The sequence below is a fragment of the Fringilla coelebs genome (assembly GCF_963513975.1).
Source record: "Fringilla coelebs genome assembly, chromosome: 5".
Classification (NCBI taxonomy): Eukaryota; Metazoa; Chordata; class Aves; order Passeriformes; family Fringillidae; genus Fringilla; species Fringilla coelebs.
The window spans coordinates 15495200-15516141 of NC_140033.1; the positions used below are offsets into that span (position 1 = coordinate 15495200).

General features: G+C 48.1%; 1 protein-coding gene across 1 annotated transcript in view; it reads right to left on the minus strand.

Annotated features, from left to right (window-relative positions):
• The window catches only part of CELSR1 (cadherin EGF LAG seven-pass G-type receptor 1), a 164047-nt gene extending 154981 nt beyond the window's left edge, over window positions 1-9066 (minus strand). The window contains exon 1 of the mRNA XM_084206040.1: window positions 6369-9066. Coding sequence (XP_084062166.1) covers window positions 6369-9051 — 2683 coding nt within the window. The 5' untranslated portion in view covers window positions 9052-9066. The remainder of the gene's footprint in view (window positions 1-6368) is intronic.
• Window positions 9067-20942: the final 11876 nt, after the last annotated feature.

The following is a 20942-nucleotide window of genomic DNA, read 5'->3' on the forward strand; positions in this document are numbered from 1 at the left end:
CTGCTCCAGCTTTCAGAGCAGTCATACTCCCAGGGTCTCACCTGACCCACAAGGGAATTGAGGCACCCAGTGAAACTGCAAGTCAGACCCATGCCCAACAATTGCTGTACTCAACATAACCAGGTGGATGTGAGCTCAGCTATGCCAATGTGTGCAGCAGCTACACATCTGGCTGAACATCTGGAACCACCATCACAGCTGTGGCATGCTCTCACAGGCCCCTGGACCCATGAACTCCCCAGCCAGCCCAAAGACTGGAGACAACTTGTCAGCTGCAGGGGTGTGTGACAGACCTGCTGCACACTCTGAGGGGGAGGCAGATCATGATGGAGTCACCCCAAACCCTCCATGAAGATGCTGGGAGATACCAGGATGGCAAGATGCCCTGATCAAGATGCTCTGACCAGACTGGTTGAAATGTGAGGACGTCTGGGTTCCCATCCAAACATCTGCTAAGGGTCTCTCAATCACCCTACAGAAGAGCAGTGAGCACACTACCTACTTCACCTCATGTTGTGCTTTAAAACATTATGTTCCTCAGTCATGGGATGTCTTGAGAAAATTTCTTTAGTTCCAAGACAGGAGTCAGCAATGGATGGGAGTTCCAAGGTATTAAGTACATGCACTGAAGGAAAATGGACCATTCAATGAGCAGATGTAACATGAGAGGCTTTATCAGCAGCCAGACACTTCCTCAGGTAACGCCTGGGATGGTGGAGATAACAAAGTATAAAATCCCACTGCTTCACATCACCTACTTTCCCCAGCACTACCTCTGCTGCAGGTTTACTATCATGCTAACACCGAAACTTAGAAAACTGTTCCTGTATTCTAAACAAAGGGTTCTTTTGCCATTACCTGGACATCAATTCAATGTTTATTCTGTATTTGGCAGTTTGCAGCAGGCTCCACAATCCCAGCCTAAAACAATTCTAAAACAGAACAAGAGAGGATTCTTCTGAACTCAGGGGTGCAGGTCAGAAGGAAAAATACTTCAGTGATGACTGAGATGGAAGCAAATCAGAAGAGAATACACCAAGGAAGCCAATTCTTTAATATACCCTGAGGCTTAAAAAGCAATCAAAATATAAACCAATTACTAATCCAATTTTTAAAAATGTTATTAAAACTATTTCCTCATTTGCAAATAATGTGAAAATGAGAGGAAAAAAGTTTTCAAGGTAATCCCACTACCATACTTCTCTACATTTAATTTCTTTCCTCTGAGACTTGTTATCAAGTAAAGCCTATTAGATCTTTCTCACTGTCATATCTCCCGTCTCATTCTTCTTATACTTTCTCCTTGTTACCTTACCTTCTCTCTTTCCCAGAAATTGATGAGAACAGTATCAGCATTCTATTTATTCAGAGACAGAAGATACCTTTTATCTCATAAAAAGTTACATTGTCAGACTTCCACTAAATAATTTCCCCTCCTTGCCATACATGTTTTCCTGTCTTTTGAAACAAAAATACACTACACCTACGAAGCCCAGGCATGAAGTAGAAGGAAGCCTGTAGGGAAGCAACAAGGCAACCACAGCTTTTTATCAGCTGGAGCACCTCATGCAGCTGAAAACAGAAAGTCACATTCCAGCAGGCTGGAAGGACACACAACTATAATGCACCTTGCTGCAGCGTGAATTAGAATATGGAGCCTATATGGATGCAATAAAGGATACAGGTAGCCACAGCAGATCCAGGAACTACCTTAGCTTTAATTGATGGTCACTGTTCTTGATTTGCTGTTTTAGGGAAATAAATGTAAATGTTCCAAGTCACTATGACTAGCTATTATCGATCATCCTTCCCTTCAGTCCCACCAAACACACCACACAAGGACTGGGGATGCAATCCTGCAGCTTGTGGTTACATGCATCTTTCCAAGTTGGGTCCCTCATCACTGCCTCCCACGTCTCAGCAGCCTCTGTGCCGCTGCCCCCTCCCCTTGCTCTGCAGTGGGATGCACAGGGAAGTGCAGGAGCCCGAGGTCCCTGGGACCATGCAAAAGCCCTGCAGCCACAGAACAGGCCCCAACACATCTCCTGCTCCAAGGGGAGGACTCTCCACCCATCATTTCCATCCTCTCCTAACTGTGTCACTCACAGGGATCCCTACACCACTGCCTGTAGCGGTGTTTCCCTGGAAGGGGGGCACGGAGAGCAGCCTGGGCACTAAGTGCCAGTGTGGGCACCAAGTGCCCCTTGCTGTCCCTGGAACCATGTCCTTGGTGGCAGCCAAAGCAGCTGCCCTGCAGACCTGCCCCAAGGCTCAGACGGCCCCAGCTGCCCCAAGCGGGCACAGGAGGCTGGGCTGTCCCTGGCGCTGCCCCGCACATCCTGAGAGGTCACACCCGGCTCACCCTGCGTGCCCACAGGTGTCCCTGTGCATACAAGGATACCTTTTCGCTGGAATTTCCTTTTTCCCTGTAATCCCAAACCTTGCCACACACCAGTAATGAATGCCCCAATACTTTGTATCTCAGGCACAGCTGCGGCCTCGCCTTTCTGAGAAGGGCTGCACCAAAGTACTGCAGCATCTGTACCTGTATGGAGAAGGCACAGACCTGGAGATTCAGGATCATTAGCAATAATGACTTTTAAATTACAACAATAATTATTGACATACAATATTCTTTATGAAGCTATAAATACAAGATTCTTTATGAAGCTCTGAGTAAACATTCCCAAAGCTGATTGTAACACAAACAAGCTCTATGTTAATTTCTATTTGCTGATAGTCAATAACCACTGAATGCCACGGGATTTTTAAAGCTAAAGAAACACAAAAGATGATACTTGAGCTTGCATAGTCCTCAGAAATGCCTGGGTGTCTATCCCTCACTGCCCGAGGTGAAAAAACCTTCCCAGAATTGTATATTGTCTGTTGCATAATGGTACTTTACATTTTTCTGGACCACTCAAAAGCTGTAGCATCCAGCCAGTTTGGGTTTTGTCTGCACTGCTGATTTAGGCTGGGTTCCCAGAGGAGTTTGCACACACATCTATTGTGTCCCACCGAGCTGTCGTTGATGATAAGTGGGACTACTTGTGGCAACACAGCCAAGCAGGTGCCAGCAGTGTTTGCAATGTGATACCCAGGCAAACTTGTGTAACGTTTGTGAAAAGCTGATGCTCATACCAGCCTTGCCCCTGCCGCCCCAGCAAGAACTGCAATATAATGTTTAACAAGCAAACGAAAGGTGACTTCAACAATGTTTAACCCATTTTGGACCAAATAAATCCCAATTTAACATTATGATGAACATCGCTGCGGACAAGAAGTAATCATATTTAACCATCCTGTCAATTAGTAAAACTAAGAAATCACAGACTGGTTGACTCTTGACCACCTGTTTCAGAAGGTCAGAGTAAAATCCTGCCCCTCCTGGAAAGCAGGGACAGGATTTCAGCAGAGTCCAGATTTTACCCCAATTGTTAAAACAACACAATGTGCAGACATGGGACTATAAAGCTAAAGCTTTGCCTTTCTGTAGGAAAACCTCGAAGGCACACTAGAGAAAGGAGAATATGCCTTTTAAAGGGACCCCTGGAGCACGTCTGGAACAGTTGCATGCAAAAGGGGTCCGGTTTGTTCACTCAGACGGCTCTGTACAACAGGAACAGGCAGAGGGACACCCAGAGAGATTCACTTCAAAAGAGACACACTTCAAAAGCTCCTTCCCAATCCAAAGCAGAATGCTAATATCCACACCACCCACACTCCTCCCTGCTCTGCCTGGGTTGGTTCCTGCCTGGCTGGGGGGCACAGCCCACAGGTACCCCCCGGGCACCCCAGCACCCAGGCAAGGGCAGAGCCTGCCCCAGCTGCTCACCACCCCACAGAGCCTCTGACAAGGATGGCATGAAACTTCTGACAGCTTCATGAAGCCTACTAGCTCCATTTGCTTGCTCTTCTTGATTCTTACATTTTGTTTATAAGGAGTAAGCAAAAATTACCATGCTTATTTGAATAATCCCCAAGTGAAACCGCAGAGTGCTGCGTTTAGCCACGTATCAGTGTCTCCAAGGAACTCGGCGGAGTAGCAGGCTCCTCGCTAGCACTGCACACACTCACATGCCTCTGCTGCACAGCACATTGCTGGACAGAAATAAGATTTTTATAGCACCACGGTTATTTCCGACTCGTACAGAGATCAAATCCCCCAAGTTCATAAGGAGTTCCAGTCCTTCCCCGACCTAAGAGCAGCTGCGAGTAGGGAGGACTTTGTGCCTGTCTGGGTTGAGAGGTTAATGGCTACTCCACAGACACGTTTTTTGCAGTTAACTGGCAGGTCATTTTAGCAGATGATTTGCAGGTGTTACGCAACACTTAGAGATAACCCCGCGGAGTACTTCTGTCTGAGCTTCTTCTCTGTCTCTTTTCTTTTTTGAACTGCATCAGATAAATCAGAGAAACCAGGCAGGTGAGACTTTCATGGACTAATCACACGACAAACTGCCCTTCCAATTTCCACACGGCAAGCTTCTCCAAATAAATGTCATAGGTAGTTCAGTGCTCGTAAAAATTATTTTAAAATCCAGCCATAAAAAACTTAAGCATTTCAAGTATCTCAAGACACACAGCAGACAGTCCATTTTGATGAACATCACAGCACAGTTTCAACGTTCACACCTTCACAAAACATGAAAAGGATGCTGGAATAATCAATCTCCTGCATAAAAAAAACAAGTCTTCACTCCTGCTTGAGACTTCACCCACTTAAACCGTGTAACACTTATACTGAGAAAGGAATCATCCATGTCAACTATTTTTGTTCACTGAACACACTCTTCACCTAGCCTAACAACTCTTCCTAGCTTTGTGCTCCAAGATGAGTGCTTATCTTCTGCTACCAGATAGAGAGCTACTGGTTCAAACAGACAGTGACCATGCAATCATCTGCACCTTAATCCAAATGTTTTTCTTTAAGGTCACGAGCCTACTGTCTGTTTTTCCTGCTAGTCCTCACAGGATGTGGAAACAGCATTTACCTTACCACTGAAGCTGCACCCTAGCATTTTGGAAGAACCAGGAGTGGCTTTTCAGGGGATACACTGCAGCAAAATCAGTCAGCTCAGTTAATGTCACTTTCATTTTTCTGAAGAAAAAAGAACCTCAAGCCTGCAAATATAAGGGAGAATGTGACTCACTTTTCTGAGGCCTTGCTGCACATTGTGGCCACTTTTACAGCAAAACAATTGCTGCTGGGATTATGCCACAGTTTGATTATTATTTTTCTAATATTCTCCCCAAGTGTGATTTTACATACCTAGTACTTTGAGCCTTTTTTTTAAAAACAAAAATAACACAAATCTTAGTTTTAGTCGGCAGAGAGAGGCAGCAAGAAAAGTATCTGGCTAAACCTTTGAAAGTCAACAGAAATATGGGATCAGGTCCACAGTAAACTTTATAGAGTGGCACCTGAAGAGGAAATTACTCATTGCACGATTGATGTCACAATTAGAGGCATAAAAAGTAATTCCATGATAAACAGGCAACTGAGCAGAACAAGAATAATATCCTAGGAGTGTGTTTGTGCTCAAATGAAAGTACATATTGGACAATATGGAACAGTCTTCACACACACACAGAGACACAAGTTCCCCAATGAAGTTAATGCACAGCATCCCTCCCTCTCCCTGTTTCTCCCTCCCCGTAACAGCCCTGCTTTGGGGGCTGCATTTGGCCAGTATCTGCCCCTAGTGCCACTAAAGCAGCTCCAGTGCCATTAGCCATGTCACACAGCTATCACACAGCCATAGCTCACTGCTTTCAGGGCTGCCATTTCCCACGGGAGTGCAGGTCAGCAGTGCAAACACAGCAGAACATCCACCTGGGCCACACCAGCTCTGGGCTGAGGTCTAAGGAACTACCAGCCAAACCTCGGGGAACACAGAAGGGAGTAAACATGTTTTGTTGCTGAGCAGGAAGAGACGTCAAATCTCAACTTTTTTTTACAGAAAAATAGAGGGAGGGAAGACAGCATTACAGATACCTGTGCATTCCCTGCATCTTAGCAAGTTACATCATTTACTACCTTTGCAAGTTACATCATTTACTACCTTTATGGAACCACATCAGAAAAGCCCCAGCCTCACTACCACCTCAGCTGAGGGAGTATGCTCCCTCCCATGCACACTCATATTTATTTATCCTTGTGATCCACGTTTACTAAATAACTTCAAAGCACCACTTCAATCCACAGCACATAGACTTGATAGATTTTTGTGGTTCCTCTCCAAAAATTTCACAGATAAATTGCCGCTTCAGGAAACCAAGAGCTACACTCTAAACTGCAAGTGTGTTATTTCTGCCCATGTCCCCATACTCATCAGACAAAATCATGCACTCAAATGCTTGCTTACCTGAAACTGACACTTTCATAAGGGCTTCCAAGGGTCTGTTGTTGTCCAGATCACGGCTGAGTTTAAGTTCCCCAGTGACAGAGTCCAAAAGGAGCAAGTTTAACTCATTGCCTTGGACAAAAGTGTAGGCCAGGCTATCAGACACATCGGGATCATGAGCTGGGATCTTGCCAATCACGCCCGAGGGAAAGCTGTTGGACTTGTTGGTCACGTAGTTATTGAAGAGGATCTGGAAGTCCTGCAGCACGGGTGGATTATCGTTCTGGTCCAGGAGGCGGATGTGCACAGTTGCTCGGCTCACGAGAGGGGCTGAAGTGGCCTGCACCACAATAACATACTCTGTCCGGCTCTCATAATCCAGGTCCATTAGGGCTGTGAGGTCTCCGTTGAGCAAGTCTAGCTGGAAGACCTCAGGGATGTTCCCCTCTACAATCTGGTACATGATCTGTGCATTGGTCCCCTCGTCGGGATCAGCTGCACTGATGCGTGCCACAATAGAGCCCACAGGGCTGTTCTCCTCCACAAAGATATCAAATTCGTCCTTCTCAAAGACAGGGGGATTGTCATTAATGTCCAGCACGGTCACCTGGATGTCCACAGAGGCTTTCAGTGGCGGGCTGCCCCTGTCCACAGCAAAGGCCCGCAGGCTGTAGACAGCCACGTTCTCGCGGTCCAGCTTGCGCAGTGTGCGTATCACTCCAGAGGTGGGTTCGATGTAGAAGTCCCCATCTCCATCGTCACCGCCTTGGAATGTGTAGAGGAGACGGCCATTGAGGCCTGAGTCACGGTCAGTGGCAGACAGCTGCAGCACACTGGTGGAGAGCGGCACATCCTCAAAGACCGAGCCCTGGTAGCGGTCGCGCAGGAAGCGGGGTGCGTTGTCGTTGGCGTCCAGGATGAGAATCTCCACGTACGTCGTGTCCGACTTCTGGGGGATACCATTGTCGTGGGCTGTAATGGCCAACGTGTAGGAGGCCTGGTCCTCATAGTCCAGCTCCATCAGGGTGGTGATGGTGCCTGTATCGGGGTCAATGCGGAACTGGGGGATGTTATCATCCAAAATGTAAGTGATTCTTGCGTTCTCCCCCGTGTCTTCATCAGTGGCACTGATGGTGACAATAGAGGTGCCAATGGGCTTGTCCTCACTGACGCTCACTGTGTAGTGGGAGCTCTGGAAGACTGGGCGGTGTGTGTTGGCATCTGTGACATTGATGAAGACCTGGACGGTGTCAAAGCGAGTGCCGTCAGAGGCAGTGACTGTGAGCACATACTGCCTTTCTTGCTTGTAATCCAGGGGCAAGGCCAGCGTGATCAGCCCTCCTCCACTCTGACTGGTGATGGCAAAACGGTTCCTGGTGTTGCCACTGGTAATCTGGTAAGTCACAACACTGTTAACGTCCCTGTCCACTGCTGTCAGGGTCAGGACACTGCTGCCCACAGCTGCATCCTCGTTCAGTCTGAGGTGATACACCTTCTCTGTGAAGGTGGGATTGTTGTCGTTCACGTCCAGGACAGTGATGGACACACTGGCTGAGGAGGTCATGACGGGCACACCGTGGTCCCTGGCCTCCACCCCAAAGTGATAGTTTTCCACAGTCTCTCGGTCCAGCTCTGCAGCCACAGTGATCCACCCCGTGCTGTTGTTGATTTGAAAAGGGAACCCAGAGTCACCTGCTACAGGGGCACCTCCAGTGGATGGTGCCATCTCTATCAGTTTGTACTCCAGGCGGGCATTCTCTCCAGAGTCAGCATCCACAGCCTGGATGTGCAGCACCGAGTAACCCAGAGGAACATTCTCCAGCACTGTGGCCTGGAAGGGAGTGCTCACAAAGATGGGGGCATTGTCATTCACGTCCACAACCTGCACTGACACCATACCACTGGAGTTGATCAAAGGAGGTCTGCCCCCATCCTGGGCTTTGATCCGGAGTGTGTACTCCCGAATAGTCTCGTAATCCAGAGGGTTGATGAGGTCGATGGCGCCAGAGAAAGAGTGAATGTAGAACTGGCCTTTCAGGTTGCCACTCACTATGCTGTAGTGCACCTGGGCATTGCTGCCCCGGTCCCGATCTGTGGCCTGTACCTGCAGTATCTGGCTGTTCACAGGGGCATCCTCTGGCACCTGGACCAGGTAGCGCTTCTCACTGAACTGAGGGTAGTTGTCATTCTCATCCTCAACAGTGATGTGCACCATAGCTGTGGCACTGCGCGGTCCCGGATCCTTGCCCTGGTCATTGGCTTCCACCACCAGGTGGTACTCAGAGACCTCCTCCCGGTCCACCGAAGCTCGGGTCCTCACAACCCCAGAACGTGGGTCAATCTCAAAGACTCCGTCACCAGCTCCCGGCTCCAGCAGGCGGTAAAGCATGTTGGCATTGGCAGGGGCATCACCATCAGTGGCACGGATAGTCAGCACCTCATAACCCACCTCCAGGTTCTCTCGGATGCTCTCCCGGTACTCGGGCTGCTCAAACACTGGCTCGTGGTCGTTGGTGTCACTCACAGTCACTGTCAGATACGTGGTGGCCGAACGGCGGCGTGGGGAACCGTGGTCGGAGGCGGTAACCTTCAGCACGTGGGTGTCCTTCGTCTCCCGGTCAAGGCTGCGGGCAGTGACAACACTGCCCGTCTCGGCGTCGATGGTGAAGTAGTCGTTGGAGCGCTCGTCAAAGAGCGCCTCCATGGAGTACGCCAGCCGGCCGGCTTCCCCTTCGTCAGGGTCCTGGGCCCGCAGCACGATGACCGCCGTGCCGGCCGGTTCGTTCTCGGGGATGGAGACCTGGTAGCTGGGCAGCTGGAACTGCGGGGGGCTGTTGAGGCTCCGCGCCCGCCGCGCTCCCCGCCGCCCGCCGCCCTCCCTGCCCGGCAGCGGGGCGCAGCCGGCGGCGGCTCCGCGGGGCTCGGCGGCCGCCCGGTGCCGGGCGCGCCGCGGGCAGGGGCCGCCGCCACGGGGCCCGCGGGGCTCGGCGGGCGGAGCGCGGCGCGGCGCGGTCCCCGCAGCCCTCAGGCGCCCGGCGGGCGGCAGCACCGGCGGCTCGGCGGCGGCAGCGGCGGGGCGGCCCGTGGCCCCCGCGGGCAGGTGGAGGAGCGGGGCGGCGCGGGGCGGGCGCGGGTCCCTGCCGCCTGCCGACGCCAGGGCGCAGAGCAGCGCGGCCCAGGACACGCAGGCGGCGGCGGACAGCAGCCGCGGCATCTCCGGAGCTCAGCGGGCAGCGGGGCCGGGCAGCGGGCTGCTGCACAATCCATCCACCCGCCGGGCTGCCCGCCCGCCCGCATCCATCAGCCGCCGGCCCGCCCCCCCCACCGCCCTCGCCTCCCGGGCACCGCCGGCCTCAAGCCCCGCGCCCCGTCCCGGTCCGCGGGCAGCAGGCTGGAGAGCTCCAACTTTTCCACCTTAAACTTTGAAGTGAGTTCAAAATGGCTCCTCTCCTCCTCCTCCTCCCGCCGCCGCTCCCCAGAGGGCGATTAGCATAAACCTGCTGCTTCTCTCCTTCGCCAAAAAGAAGAAAAGAAAATCAAATACCGAGGTCCCCCCCGCGGCGGGGCCGGCCCACGGGCGGCGCGGTTCCCGCGTGGCTGCACGACACGCCAGAGCCGCAGCGCCTCGTCCGTCCCGTCCCGTCCCGTCCCGTCTGTCCCGCTCCAGCCTCCCGGCCCGGCTCGGCTCGGCTCGGCTCCGCTGAGCAGCGCAGGCTGCGCGGAGCGCGGCGGGCGCTGCCCGGGGCGGGGTTTCCTGCCGGCCCCGCCCGGCCCCTCCCGGGCGGCGGCGGCGGGGGCCGGGCCGACTTCAGCCCCGCGGGGCTCCGGCTCCGCCGCCCGGCGCCCCTCGGCGGCCGCGGGAGCTGCCCGGCCCGGCGGGGCCGTGCGGGCTCGGGGCAGGGCCCGCTGCGGCTGCTCCGCTGCCCCGCGTGGACGGAGCTCCGCGGGAGGCGGCTCTCGGCCGCTTCCCCACGCAGCAGCCACCTGTCGTCTCAGATCCGTCGTCCAGGACAGAGTCAAACAGAAATTAATTTAAATTCGTTTTATTACATTCTCGCTATGGAGGGGGTAAAATAAGGTGAAATTACTTTCCAGGGCAAAATGAGCATCATGTGGGGGCCCAAGGGGGGCTGCCAGTATCCCGGCACAAGATCTGCTGCCGCGCTCTGAAACACGCAGGGCAGACGACGGGATCTGGAGCCTTGAGTTAAAAATTTCTTTGGGACAATCGCAAATCCTGTTTATAATGATAAACAGGACGCAAACTTCTGTGGGAAGAAGCAAAGCTCAACTCCCCGTGAAAACACTGCACTGGAGATAATAATGTCAATTCTACGAATTTATGCTAATTACTGTACGTCGCGCTGCTTTTCCCTTCGCGATGCGGCCGCCCGAGCGCCGCGCCCGAGCCGCGGCCGCATCCCCGCGGCTGCAGTGGCCCCTGGTGGGTGCGGCGGGAAGGGCCCGGGACGGGATGCGCGGGGACCCGCCCGCCGTGCTCCCCTGCCGCCGCCGCCCGCAAGGACCCGTGCATCTGCAGAGATCCCGCGGACAGGAGCGTCACCCGGGAGGAAGACACGGGGTGGTGAACAACGACCAGCCCAAGGTCGCCAACTGGGATTTCGCAAGACTTTGTTACTTTTAGGAGCTGGGAGGCAACTTTCAGAGCGATCTGTCACGGTCGGTTCAGGTTCTTCAGCACTTAAAACTATGACTTAAACAGATTCTTTCAGTGGCTTTCATGCCCTGGAACGCATTATTGCAAGGGAAGGAAAGAAGAAAAGAAGGAAAGAAAATAAGAGAGAGAAAGAAAGAAAGAGAGAAAGAAAGAGAGAGAAAGAAAGAAAGAGAGAGAGAAAGAAAGAAAGAGAGAAAGAGAAAGGAAGAGAGAGAAAGAAAGAGAGAGAGAAAGAATGAAAGAGAGAGAGAAAGAAAGAGAGAAAGAGAAAGAAAGAGAGAGAGAGAAAGAAAGAAAGAGAAAGAAAGAAGGGGAGAAGAGAGAAAGAAAGAAGGAGAGAAAGAGAAATAGGAAGAGAGAAAGAGAGAGAGAGAAAGAAAGAGAGCAAGAGAGAGAGAGTGAGAGTGAGAGAGAGAAAGAAAGAAGGAGAGAAACACAGAGAGAAAGAAGGAGAGAAAGGAGAGGAAAGAAAAAAGAAAGAAAGAAAAGAGAGAAAAAGAAAAAGAGAAAGAAAGAAAGAAAGAAAGAAAGAAAGAAAGAAAGAAAGAAAGAAAGAAAGAAAGAAAGAAAGAAAGAAAGAAAGAAAGAAAGAAAGAAAGAAAGAAAGAAAGAAAGAAAGAAAGAAAGAAAAAGAAAAAAAAAGAAAGAGAAAGAGAAAGAGAAAGAGAAAGAGAAAGAGAAAGAGAAAGAGAAAGAACCACTTGGATAATTGCCAGTATGTCTGTCAGGAGGAAAAATGCTTTTTAAATTTTTTTTTTTTTTTGGAAGATGTTTTAATGATTCAGCTTTACTTAATTTGAGATTTTTTAAAAATGGAATTTAGGAGCTTACTTGGCTTTGCATGTCTTCTGGTTTAAATGATTGCTCATGAAAAGAAAGTTTAAAAAGTTAAACTTAACCTTCCATTCATTTATTGACTTTGAGTGGATGCAGTGACCTGCTCCAGAAACAAAGCAACTCACTTGGTAGCTGGGTTAATCAATATTAACTTGGGATTTACATAAGGAATCTTTAATTTAAGTCCATACTTTTCTTGCTTCCTTCTTTATTTTATTGCTGCTATGCTCAATGCCCACAATTTCAAAAATAACCTCTTGTTATAAAATCTTTTCTTGGCTCTTCAAAAGTGAGATCCAAGTACATATTTCAAGATAAAATAGATTTGTAAGAAAAGACAGTTTAAACTTTCTTTTTATTGGAATAAAAGACTACTGTGAGTTGGGAAGATACTGTAATATCCTCTGTATAAACCAATTTTGTGTATGATTACACAAAATCCTCCATATTTTCTGTATTTTTATGACCTGTCTTCTGTTTCCAGTCAATTTCATCTTGTTGATGTGATGTTTCACTGTTTTCTAATTAAATGTATTAACCTTATTGTTCCTTGCATGCGTTACACCATTTGTCATATCATTTTGCCATTAAAATAGAATTCAAATCCAGAATGGTGAATCCAATTGTTACCACTGACTCACTGCTCTAGCAAAAAGAATGGTTTCTTTAACACTCTGGCAACTCAAATGGCTTTTCAGAGGTGAAATGAGTCACGCCTGCTCCCGGAGCGCTCTGGATGGAAACAGGGGTCGCTGTTAGATCGGAGGTGCATCTGCCCCTGCTGCTGCTTCTGTGGGTCCACAAGAGCCAGAGAAGGCAACAGTGACACAGAACGTTTGGTAAAGGCAACTCCAGGTGGGGAACAAAAACAGAATTACACGTCTCTCTGTTTTAGCTGGCAGGTTTTTTAGTGAAGGCTGCTCCTCCAAAGAAAACCAGATACTTTCTTTGTGTCTGATTTTGCAGATTTTCTCATATGAGCTGTCCTTTTCCTATAGAAGAAATCACACTGACATCACCAGGATGAGCAACGTTCATAAAAAATGCAAGTGGGTGAGGTTTTCCTTGACCCTTTGTTTCCTTAGTACCAATTGATGACATATTCATTTCACAGGTAAAAAAAAAACTCTGTTTCAACTTGTCTAGGAGTGAAATATTTCAAGTTTCTTTCCAAAGTGAATTAAAAAAATATATATCAGATAAATATATATATATATATATATATATATAAAAAGAAGGACGGATTTTTCACCCAGCTTAATTCAGTGCTGAGCTTAAAAAAAAAAAAATAGTAGTTAAACTGTAAGGGATTTTCCTAAAACATTAAGTTTACAAGACTAGGGGAGAGATCAAAAATCATTCCTTAATTGGGACTGTAGCCCAGAGGAAGGCTCGTGCAGAGTGGGTTGCCTGCATCTAGATCCAATAGTATTTTTAAGGTTGGGAATAAAGTGATTCAGTGTAAATCCATCCCCGAGAAGGAGATGGGGCTTTTCTTATCTTAGCCCACCAGTAGTTTGAGGAAAGACTTAAAAATTCACATTCAGTAATGCTGTGTTAAAATAGTTCACTTTTTTCTTTTTATTTTTTTTAAAGAACAAGAGTGGTGAAAAGTTTTTTGGCGTCGGATTTGTGAAGTATATTGCAAAAATGTGATATGCAGTGCGTACCCCACCCCTCCAAACCAGGGGTTTTGTCTTCTAAACTCTTGCTTGGGGGAAGAAGAAAATTTATCCTCAAATTTAGGTATCCATGCAACACAACCTATATCTTGTATGAGATCTCTCTATACATAGTGTTAACATAAATTGATGTATGTATCACATCTTCATAACTGCATTTATTCACTTCACAAATGCACCAATGATCTGTTCCTGCTAAAGTAACACTTTGAGAAAATAATCTAAGAAACCACAACAGGCAGTAATAAAACAGCCTTTAACCACAATTTATTCCACAACCTTACAATTTTCCAGCAACTTGAAAGAAACTGGATGTTTTGTGCCACACATTAGAAGTGAACAATAATGGATTTTGGAGGGGAATGCTATTTATTACCCGTTATTTCAAATAAACTAGCAGCATATTAGACATGAAAAAACCAAATTAAACCAAACCCAAATAACAAATAACTGACTGTTTTTTAGACTACCTGTGCTGGCTGCTGTTACATCCTACCCTCACAATTGGGTGTCTTCCCTGTCTGGGACTGCACATCAGCAGAGAGCAATCTTCTGTGATCCCAGACAAAGCCTAATAAAAAATGGAGGGGGAGGAAAGAGGAATTCCCCGGTTTTGAAGGCTCCCCTTGGCTGTGGCAGGAGGCAGGTGGGAGCCCTGCTCTGTCACTGGCCAAGTCAGCCCCAGCTCTCCCAGACAGGGCACCACAGAGGGGATCTCTGTCTGCTCAAAGCTCCTCCAGGAGACCTCCTCCTGCCAGAGTGTGCCAACTAGTCTGAGGACAGGAGCTGACAGGCCCATTGTAGTGAACTCAAGTTGAATAAACCCAGCTTTAGACTATTTTTCCAATCACTACTGAACAAAAGCACAAGATATTTCCCTGTGAGCAGGCTTGGACTTCCAGTCCCCATCTGTTCCATGTCCAGCCCAAGAATGGTCAAATGAGCAAAAGTAACTTATGTTTCCACATTGAATCTGAGTTTGTTTTAGGAATAGAAGAACCAGTTCAAGCTCCATATGGTGAAACTTGATCCTTCCCCTATTGCAGGAACCACACAGGTTTGGAAGTGTTCCAGAAAATACTTTTATTGCCAACATTCATTCTTCTTAAAGCCAAGAACGGATTTCAAAATGCTGGGATCCTTCTTGCAGGAATTATGTTCAAGGCTTCTTGGCTGTGCATAGCTTTTCTTTTCAGAAAGTAGAAACAATTTTGAGCTCTCTTGGCGTTTGTTGTAGCGAATCACACTGTTGCCTCTTTTAAAATCCTCAGCGGATACAGCAGCGATTCGGTGTTGGAACTTGTTTATTTCTTTAGACTTCATACCATCCATTTATAATTTACCCTAAGGAGCTCAGCCCCACCCTACTCAAACACTGCCTGTGAGTTTCCTCACTCTAAATTGGTTTGGGTATTTTCTCCCTCCTCACTTTAGCTAAAGGCTCCGCTAGTTACAACATGCAAAACGACAAATAAACCAATAGAAAAGCAAATTTCATGTTCAAAAATTGCACAGAGGCCAAGAACACTGTGCAAGGAATAAAAGCTGAATAAGGCTTGATTGTTACTTTTGCAGGAAGTGATATGGAGATTAATGCACCAGAAATGTAGTTCTACATAATAACAAGCTCTGTAACACATACTGTAACAAACTAATAAATAAAATGTGAGACTAATCATCCAGTTCAAGTAAACAAACAGAGGGGAAAGCCCAAGTCTGCACATGGATGTGTTTTTCTGTACTTTGCATATCTCACCTATACATTAACTGAGGTACTGAGTGAAAAACAAACCCTTGGAAATTACCTTTTATTGCTGGTTTTGCAGGATTTGCCCTTTCTTTCTTGCAGGGTCTCACCTTATGTTGTACAAACAGATTTAAAAGTCAGCTCTTCTGGCTTTGCCCAAGAGTTTGCTGAAAGTTTGCTATCAGCTCATCAAAATAAAGGTGCAGTAGGACAGATTTCCTCACTTTGCCACCTCCTGTTGCTTGACTGGGGAATTAGGGGACTGAATAATACGGGGAGAGTACAAAAGGGAAACACTATCTTGGCAGGCATTCTAGCTTGACTCAGTGATGGGTTTGGGACTAAATCTAACAGCATGTTACAAACACCCCGATGTGGTCACCAGGGAGCAGTGACTGGTGGTGCTGCAGGAGCTGTGAGGAGCAAGGAGATGAACAGATTAAGTACTGGAGTCCATGCAGTGACAGAGATGCTTCTGGCTGTGAAGAATTCTGCAGGGCTGCACTGCTGATGGGGTAGGCATGCTCTGCATTCACATGGGAATGTGGGGATACTGCTCTTGTACCACCATCAGTAGCTCCTCCTCAGTACCCACATGTGGATGCTTGCAATATGATGCTAGAATCCAGACTGCTCCAATTTCTCCCCTAGTATTTCCTTCAGCTCTCTCTAATATTTAGACACCAATTTCATATTGAAATACTGTTTTCTAGGGATTTTAATGCCTCCAAAATATTTTTTTGCTGGATTGAACTAACATTTTCTGAACTTTTTATGCTTTACATAGAGACAATATTGGACTTTTTCCTCCAATCTCTGTTATTTTGTCTTTATCAGCATCAAGCATCATCTGCCATTATATTCCCTACTTGCTCAGCACCAAGAGATTCTTCTCCAGAAGAGTAGTTAGTTGCCCTGTTAGATCTGATACCATTAGATTAAACAGTACTGGTTATTTTTGTAACATCTACACACCCAGCCACCTTCCTGCTGGGCTCCTTCCTGGCAGCAGGACCTTGTAGCCCTTTTTTCATGAGCTTGCCGTGGGCTCATTGGACACAGCAACATCTGCAGAAGAAAAGCATGGAGGAAATTTCTTCCAACAATTTATCAAAGAGAATTCAAAGAGCTTCTGGTGGGTGGGCATGAAGGTGGAGTGAAAGCAAGGACACTGTGACTTTGGTTTAACCTATTCATTTTCTAGAAGTTCAATTACATTCAAAGGCAAGGGATTTCAGCCTCTCAGGGGAGGAAACACACAGCTCTCATGAAACACTTGCAGGCAGGGAATTAGTTGCCATGCTGGAAAAATAAAAGTATTAACTGAAATGCCTAATGTGGGAATATGAAGTCAGCATAACAGGTTGCTCAGACAGTGGTGGGGGTTACAGCTTTGTGGCTGTTTCAGCAAGAGAAGGTGAAGTCAGCACTTAGCACCTCTCCTAATCACTGTAGGATTTACATGTGAGATGACTATTGTTATATCCCCCCTTTCTTAATTTTATTTCATACCTAGAATTCAATGGAAAGACAGAGTCTTGGTTTCCAGTCCTGGACTGGAAGCCCACTCTGCACCATGACTTCTTTTCATTTTTTCCCAGGAGACCCAGGAATAGTAATTTTTTTCTTATAGATGCATTTTATAACAAATTTCTGAGCATTCATTGGCATCCCTGAGGCTTGGCAATTCTGAATGTGGAAAAGTAGGAAGTGTTTGAGAAACAACTTTTAAAACCTCCCTAATACAGTGCTGAGCCTCAGTTGAGGCTCTCTCAGTCTCTGAGGTGGGTACACAGTGGCACCACGTCCATCTGCAGGCATCCAGAGGGATCAGGCCTGGGCTGTGTGCCCTGCTCTGCTGCTGGGCTCCCAGGCTGAGCTTTGCCTGTGCCAGCTCACCTCCTTGGTCAGCCCATGCCAGGCTGGCTTTGCACAGCCCTTGGGATTATGGCCTGTGAGAAATTTGGCCGGAGCAGCCCTGTGTGTGCTGGGAAAGGTAAAAGGGCTGCTCTCTGGGAGCAAGCCATGCCACACCAGTTGGCCTCTGTGATGAAAAATGGCCCCTGCCCTGATTTATTTCCCAGTTTACACCAGCTGAAAGAGAGATTTCACTCCAAATGTATGAAACACGTTGCATTTTCAAAAACTAGTATCTTAGCTGCTCTATTTTCTGCTGCTGTGCCCATGAGCACCAGGGTTCATTGTCCTGCCTCTCCAGCAGCTTTCACCAGGCTCACCACTTATTAACAGACTGTGTCTCTGGTTGCTGGATTTCCTCAGAGATCACTCAGTGTTGTTTCATAAAGGAGAGGAAGAGCACTTGCACTCTTAATGAATTTAGTTGTCATCACTTGTCAGCTTTGTGCTCTGAGGTCTCTCTTAGGTAGCGTAATTATCATTGTATTTATATATAGGTAATTATAATCTGGGAAGCAGTCCAAACTCTGCTTTTTAAGTAAAATTGGTGAAGCTTATTTGCAGTGACAGGAACCCCTCAGCACACAGCAGCCTCACTGGCAGCACCACAGTGGCTGTGGGAGGATGTGCCACGTGGCTGGGTACAAGAGACCCTCTTTCCTGCTTGGTTACAGCCAGGAGCCTTTTCCTGTCCTATCTGGCATGCCCCAAAGCAGCCTTATCTTCAGATATTCTAGCTGAACACTGTGGTCAGGGAAAAGGACAAAAATTATCCCTGGTTGCACAGGCTGGGGGAATGGGAAGCTCATTGGGCTGTCAGGCACGTGCTCCAGCTCCACCTCTGCTGCCAGGCTGATTTTCCCTGTACCCACAGACATGGGTCTCACAGCCCTTAAAGAAACAAGAGTCACACAAGATGATTTCCAGAGAGCAGCTTTGGGGTCAATCCCACCATCAGTCACGCCACAGCAATGGTCTCACAGGGCTCTGCAGAGCCAAAGCCCCACTCCAGTAATTTAGGGGTGCAGGGGTAGTCCTGGGCTGACAGTTGGACTTGATGATCTAAAAGGTCTCTTCCAGCCTTGATGATTCTATAATTCCTGACTTGACCTTCAGCTATAAATGCCATTTTGATGATTTCATTGTCCTCAGGGGCCCAAAACATATTTTCAGGTGAAAAAATCCTCTGGGGATAACTCTAACCATTCCTACTGGAGCGTGCAGCATCACCTTTAGCCTCTGCCTGTACAGTTAGTTGCACCTTCTGCCAAGTCATGTTGGAGACATGCAGGGTGCCCTTGGGCTTTGCAGACTGTGGCTGAAACACTGGGACTCTTTGCTACTCATGCAGAGAGCACTGCTCTAACATTAGAAAGTGCTGATCTCCATTTCCACCCACAGTAGAGAAAATGAAATATTTTCTGAGCTATGAGGAGGCTGAGAGACTTAGAAGTAAAAGTATTCCCACAGCTGCCACTGTCACTGATGAAAAAGGTTGTCAAAATTTGCTTATTCTGAAAATTTTAACCAACAGAGCATGCTGTCAGCACAGACTGAGACAGAGAATAGTCCTGGGTTAGTTGTGGGGCACAGTGCTGGGGAGCTGGGATGCTGGACTTCCCGTGGGTGGATATCACTGGGTGCTAATGGGTGTTTCTTAGGAAAGGGGGTGAAGGGAAACATTTGGTCTTGTTTGGAAGAGGAAATTTTCATATTCTTTCTTTGCTTTCTCACCCAACTGCATGCTGTATAAACCTGCAGATGCCAGAGATGTGTTTATATTTGGATTGCTGAAGGCATGTTGCCCTGTATCTGTGTTTTACTGTTCTACAGCCAAGATTGCTTCCTGTCCTAATCCATGATCTCCTCCTGTAGTCTTGTGACCTCCTGAACCCTACAGTAAAGATGTAAACCAAACTCACCCTTCCCACCTATGTAGAAGATAAGAAAAATAAATCACAACATCTAAAAACCTCAAAAATCCCATCTCTAACTCATTCAAAATTCCTTCAAAAATCCCATATCCACCTATTCTGCAGATTGAGGCAAGGCTCTCTTGGAAAGTCCTTGCCTTTTTCATGTGCTGTAACTTTTGATCAGATGGTTTGTTCAGCCTCAAGGTGACATTTTTCTAAAATACAGAAGTGGTTAGCCTTGCTAATCCATCGGTAGGGGCTTGGTGGCTGTTTCTTTCCATGGGACATCTCTTCTCAGGTGAGTTCTGCAGTGCTGCTCCCCTGGTATTGTGCACTGGAGTGCACAGACAGCTGTTGGTGTCCTCCTGGGCAAAGTATTCCAAGGAGGAGGATGTCAGGGAGATCCTCCCCTCTGCTCAGCACCAGGGAGCCCAGACTGCAGTGCTGGGTGCAGGTCTGCACTGCCCTGTACAGGAGAGACATGGATGTGCTGGAGACAGCCCAGAGAAGGGCTGTGGAGATGATGAGGGGCTGGAGCACCTCTGCTGTAAGGAAAGGCTGAGTGAGCTGGGACTGTTCAGCCTGGAGAAGAGAAGGCTCAGAGGGATCTCATCAGGTAATACAGATACCTGAAAGGAGGGTGCAGGGAGGACAGAGCCATGCTCTCCTCAGCAGTGCCCAGTGACAGGACCAGAGGCCATGGGCACAAACTGAAACACAGGAGGTTCCCTCTGAACACCAGGAAACACTTTTCACTCTGAAGGTAGCTGAGCACTGGCACAGGCTGCCCAGGAGTCTCCATCTTGTGGAGCCTCTGTCCCTGGAGATGCTCAAAGGACATCTGACTGTGGGCCTGACCAACCAGCTGTAGATGACCTTTTCTGACCAGAGGCTTGGACCAGATACTTGTGGAGGTCCTTTCCAAATTCAACTATTCTGTGGTTCAAAACAGGACAATAAATAGTGGGAAAAAAGCAGGATAAAACAGGGCAAGGAAGATAGAGCCAGGTAAATTACTGAGGCAGAACAGAAGAGGGGGATGAAACTGCCAGGAGAGAGCATCAGTTAGTGTTCCCTTTCTTCTGGTCCATCTGAAACCAGTATCTTAGGACTTACTGAGATATAATGCTGCAGTAGAACGTGGTTGCAAAGTGGAAAATGACAATAGTCTCACAATCTGGCAGGCTTTCTACCTGGTCCTGAGCTGCTCAGGGTGGCTGTCATGGGTTGCAGTCAGCCTGTGCCAAGCCTCCCATCCCCCTGTAACACCGAGCCAGTGAAACCTGGAACTGCTGTGGGAGCTGCCCAGCGTCAGGGCTGTCCCTGCACTTCATCTCCCGGGTGCACAGGCTCTTTGGGTGTGCAGAGGGGATGGCAGGCTGATCCCAGGGACATGGCTGCTCCTAATGAAACATCTTTCTGTGGTCTTCCCTCTCCCTCAGAGTCTGAATCCCAGCAACTGGAACTGCTTGGGGCATGAGTGGTGGATCAGAGGCAGCTGGCACATCAAGCACATGGAGGGCGGGGTGGACCTTGCTGGCAGCCCTCCCTCCATCTAGATGGTTCCATTATCCACTGACAGTTTTGCTAATTGAGATATGGTGGGATGTGATAGTCACAGCTGGTATGGTGTCTGCTGGCAGGTCTGAGCCCAGTTTCTTTGCTTGGGTTGGATTGGCTCTGTGTACCTGTAACTAGCAGTGTCATTGCAAGGGTTTGTCCGCTGCTGTTGGCTTATCTGACAGCCATACAGACCTTCCCCTTGCTCTTGGTGTTGCTGGAGGCTGGCAGTGCAGTGAAGACCATGCCCACAGGTGG